Source organism: Cryptomeria japonica, chromosome 10, assembly GCF_030272615.1.
Source record: "Cryptomeria japonica chromosome 10, Sugi_1.0, whole genome shotgun sequence".
Lineage (NCBI taxonomy): Eukaryota > Viridiplantae > Streptophyta > Pinopsida > Cupressales > Cupressaceae > Cryptomeria > Cryptomeria japonica.
In genome coordinates, this window is record NC_081414.1 from 469,913,826 (window position 1) to 469,918,766 (window position 4,941).

The following is a 4,941-nucleotide window of genomic DNA, read 5'->3' on the forward strand; positions in this document are numbered from 1 at the left end:
ATACTCAAGGTGAAGCAAACAGAGTTCAAAATGGAGGGAACAACCATTTGGTCAAACACGACTCAAAAGAGGTACACTTACTGACGGTACTCTAATCAGAGACCTGACCAACTATGGTCAACCACGAATCATCATTCAACACCCACATAAAGGATATGACCAATGCAACACCACAACAAAATAACAGTCAACTCGAGTCCGAGGACAGAAACAAGTACCCAAATCAACCATACGACAGGGTCCAATCAAACAAAGCAAGGCTTGCCATTATTTTAAGCAAAAGCGAATACAGAAATTAAACTCGCATAGGCAATAACCAGCAGATACAATTTTTTCCGAATTGATTTAAACATTAAATGTCGATCAAGTTTTCTAAATGTACTAAGTTTGATTGCAGTTAACTACCTCATCTAGATATAGGTTGTTCTTGGTTTTCTAACTCACTGATGTTCATTTGCATCGAACATACATAAATACGCCATTATGAGTTCTTAAACCAATTTCACATGAATATAATTAAACAACCATTTAACCAGCTAAATATGATATTTAACCTTCAATTAAAACATCAATGTCATACTAGTTCAAAATTAATTTCTCCAAATTCGTCTTTTCCAAAACCAAGTTACACTATACCGATCAAGGAAATATATATATATATTTAAGGGAACCACATAAAGATAGTTCGTTCCCAACTAAACAATTATTCCATGATGCATATAGAAAATTACCAAAATTAATTATTAATTACTATATATTTATTAATCCACAGTTAATAAAATATATACAATTGATAATAACAAAATAACAAATTAAGTATCTAATTAGAAAATATGCATTAATAATAAAATACAATTTGAAAATTAGTTAAAGTATATTGCCACTATACAATTAATTAATTACAAATATCATAATTCATTATTTACTAAGTTGCAGGGTTCGCCCCTGGGAAGCCCTGGTACGGGTCCGGGTTCGACCGGGTCCGTGGTACGGGTCCGGTTCGACCTAGGTTCGACCAGGGTTCGTAAAACCCAGGGTGGGTTCGACCCGGGTCGAACCCAGTCGAACCCGGGCAGACCCAGTCGAACCCGCGTGGCTGGGCGGCCCAATAAGTTAAAAAACAAACCAAATTTTATTTTTTTTTCAATTCCGCCTTTAAAAAAGCGAAAATTATAACCTAAAAAACACTTCTAAAACATCTTATTGACACATTTCACCTCATTTGTGTTGCAAACAATTTTTTTATGAGAGCAGGTTGAAGACAGGTTGAACAAAATTTGGCTTCCAAGATCAAAGAGGAGGAGTTGAAGACTGATTTTAGAAGCTTCAACAAGTGTTGCAGCATCATTTCCATACATTTTCAAGCTTCCATTGGCAGCAAGAGGTAGGTTTTTAAACATTTTTTTCCAACTATTTTTGTTTCACAAATTGTCAAACATGAAACTTGAATTTTTTTTCATTATTTAGTTTTTGTTTTTGAATATGTTTATTTTATTTCTTGCCATAGGAACTAGAATGGCATCTACATCTTCCTCCATTGGCAATGAACAAGTAATTGCAAAACAAAGAAATGATCCAAATTCTCCCTTATGGAAATATGTGGACATTATAAAACAACTTCCGGGAGGTGGGGGATTCCGTTGGAAATGCCATGGATGTGATATTGAACGTAATAGTTCATATTATCGAGTGGTAGGCCATTTGTGTGGAATAAAAGGAAGAGGCATCAAAAAATGCCCTGGCAAAAATGGTAAACCTATACCAGATGAGATAGTGATGAAATATATTAGGGAGCATGAGGCGGTAGAAGAGAGGGAAGCCCGTAGATTGAACCAAACCGCATCAAAGAAAACAAGGGGAATGCAAGGCCCTTCTAATCCCAGTATTGTAGTAGAAGACCACCCCTTCTTTGCCACAAATGAACCTCAAAGTGAACCACCCTTGACACGTAAAAGAACAAAAGGGCCTTTAGAAACCGCATTCCAAAATGAGAGTAGAGACAATGCTGATCAAGATATAGTAAGGTGCATTTATGCAAATGGTTTGTCATTCAATGTTGTTCGCTCCCCATATTGGAAGCAAATGATAAAAAGTGTTAATGAGGCACCAAGAGGGTATAAGGGCCCCGGTTATGAGAAGGTACGTGGAACATTATTGGAGAAAGAGGTGAAGAGGGTTGAAGATGCATTGAAACCCATAAGGGATTCGTGGGTTGAGACAGGTGTAACAATTGTTTCAGATGGGTGGAAAGATGCTAAAAACCGTCCCTTGATCAATGTCATAGCGGTGTCCCCTAAAGGGGCAATGTTTTTGAGAGCTGTGGATTGTGAGGGCCAAATAAAAGATGGCGAATTTATTGCAGAAATTCTCATCTCTGCCATTGAGTCTGTGGGACCCCGCAATGTTGTCCAAGTCATAACGGACAATGCAAAAAATTGTAGAGCTGCTGGTTTGTTGGTTGAGCAACGCTATGATCACATCTTTTGGACACCTTGTGCGGTACATTCACTCAATCTTATGCTACAAAGGATTGGGCAAAAAATAAAATGGATCAGAGATGTGTATGCAGAGGCTGAGGACATCCAGATGTTCATCACAAACCACCACATGTCTCAAGGGATTTTTAGAACCTATTCGAATTTGGAGCTATTGAAGGTAAGTGAAATAGTAATTTAATTTTACATTTTCTGATTTTTTTGAATTTTCAATGTTAATAATATCATTGTGTAAGCTATATTGTGTATTCTTCTTTAAAGTTTGGCTTTATTTTTTAATAATTTGGCATTAATTTGTGTTATAGGTTGCTGAGACCCGTTTTGCATCAAACACAATCGTCTTAAGACGACTTGTGAAAGTTAGAGTGGCACTATGCAATATGGTGATCAGCACCAATTGGACTGTATGGAAGCAAAGTAGCACTGAGAGGGCAGGAAAAATTAGGGATAGAATATTGGATGAGAAATGGTGGGATCTTGTTACATATCTCCTAAGTATCACTGAGCCCATCATGAGCATGATTCGCTATACAGACATGGATAGGCCTTGCATAGGTGAGATTTATGATGGCATTGATTCAATGCTTGAAAAAATAAAGTTCACTATAAATGAAAAAGAGAATGATCCTCAGGAGAAATTCTTCAAAGAACTGGAATTAATTATTGTAGAGAGGTGGAATAAGATGACCACTCCTTTGCACCTTCTTGCCTATGCCTTGACACCTAAGTACTATAGCAATCAGTTTCTTGATAAACCAGGAAGGATTCCACCATGGAGAGATCTAGAAGTATCTGATGGGTATAAGGCAGCATTTCTTAGACTATATCCCGATGATGATTTGCGAGATGTTGTTACAAATGAGTTCATAGAATTCGCAAATGGGAATGGTCTAAGTGTTGATGCACTTCGTCATAGATCCAAGAAAGATGCTCATAGCTGGTGGTACTTCCATGGCACATGCTTCCAACACCTACAACCCCTCGCTATAAAAGTTTTATCACAAGTAAGTTTAATTAATTAAAATTTTTAATTTACAAGTTTTAGTTTATTTATAGTTTACTTTGTCTTCATAGGTTGCTAGTAATTTTATTTTTATTAATGTATAACTTTAATTGTTTACTTTGTCTTCATAGGTTGCTAGTTCATCTGCTTCAGAAAGAAATTGGAGCACATACTCTTTCATCCACTCAGTAAAGCGCAATAGGCTGCTATCAAAAAGAGCGGAGAATTTAGTATATGTGCATTCCAACCTACGTCTTCTTTCACACAAACAACATGACTACACACAAGGGGAAACAAAGATGTGGGATATAGAGCCAGAGCATACTGATTTGGATGCTCCTGGTTCTCAGCTTCTTGCATTGACACTTGATGACTCGGAAATTGAGCCAACTTATAGTGCAAGTGCAAGTGGCATTGGCTCATGTAATGTCAATGTCAATGAGGATGAGGAGGAGGAGGAGGAGGAGGATGAAGAATTAGATGATCCATTTGATGATTAAACTTTTAAGTTTATATTGTTGAAAGTTGAAACAATGATACTTGAATATTTTGTCATTTTGATATTAAACTTGATGTATATGATGCTATTATCAATTATGGTATGATCATGATGCTATGATTACAAGTTTATGTTTGTTTTGTTGTTCATATGATGCTATGTGACATGCATATTTTAATTCATGCTTATAGGCTTTGATATATATATATAATATATATATATATATAAATTTACATGTTTTTGTACTAACGAACCCAAACGAACCCAAACCCCTTTTCAAAATTTTGCCGTACCGGCGTACCGGGTTCTTCGAACCCGAACCGGAACCCGAACCCGAACCGGCAACTTAGATTATTTAAATGCCATATTTAAACTTAATTAAAAAAAACTTAATTTAAATTTACATTTAATAATATTAAATTATTATTATATTTTTTTTTTTAATAATTAAAAAAAATATAAAAAAAAACTTTTTTTAAAACTACAAAAATTCTGGGGGGCGAAAAGGGAGTCAAGCCCACCTCCCTTTCACGGGGGTTTAGGGCCGATCGTGCCCTAGCCGTGGCGGCACCACCGCAGTGGACGCAGGTCCCGCGACGCCTACGCGGCCACCGCGGCCACCGTGGGGAATGCAGCACCCTGCGGCCACCGCGGGGGTCGCACTTCCCTGCGGCCACCGCGGGGGTTGCAGCTTGCTGCAGCCACCGCCGGCTACGGCTTGCGCAGGGGGGAGGAGGCGGCGGGTAGAGCTCCACTCCGCGCTCCTCCAAACCCCCAAACATAAATTTTATTTTTTTAACATTCAATTCGATTTTTAAACAAAACAAATCGATTTTATGATATATAATTTCGATTTAAATATATTTTTCTTTTGAAAAAGACAAACCCCATTTCTTTTTTTTCTTTTTTTTTTAACAGTCTCATAATGGGACTTAAAATAAAAA

The 4,941-nt window shown here is 37.2% G+C and overlaps 1 protein-coding gene across 1 annotated transcript; it reads left to right on the forward strand.

Moving 5' to 3' along the window:
* The first annotated feature begins 1,251 nt into the window (after positions 1–1,251).
* LOC131063380 (uncharacterized) lies at positions 1,252–3,205 on the forward strand. Its single transcript, XM_059213299.1, has 2 exons — positions 1,252–1,384; positions 1,508–3,205. The coding sequence occupies exon 2, from the start codon at positions 1,516–1,518 to the stop codon at positions 2,674–2,676; it is 1,161 nt and encodes a 386-aa protein (XP_059069282.1). The 5' UTR covers positions 1,252–1,384; positions 1,508–1,515; the 3' UTR covers positions 2,677–3,205.
* Positions 3,206–4,941: the final 1,736 nt, after the last annotated feature.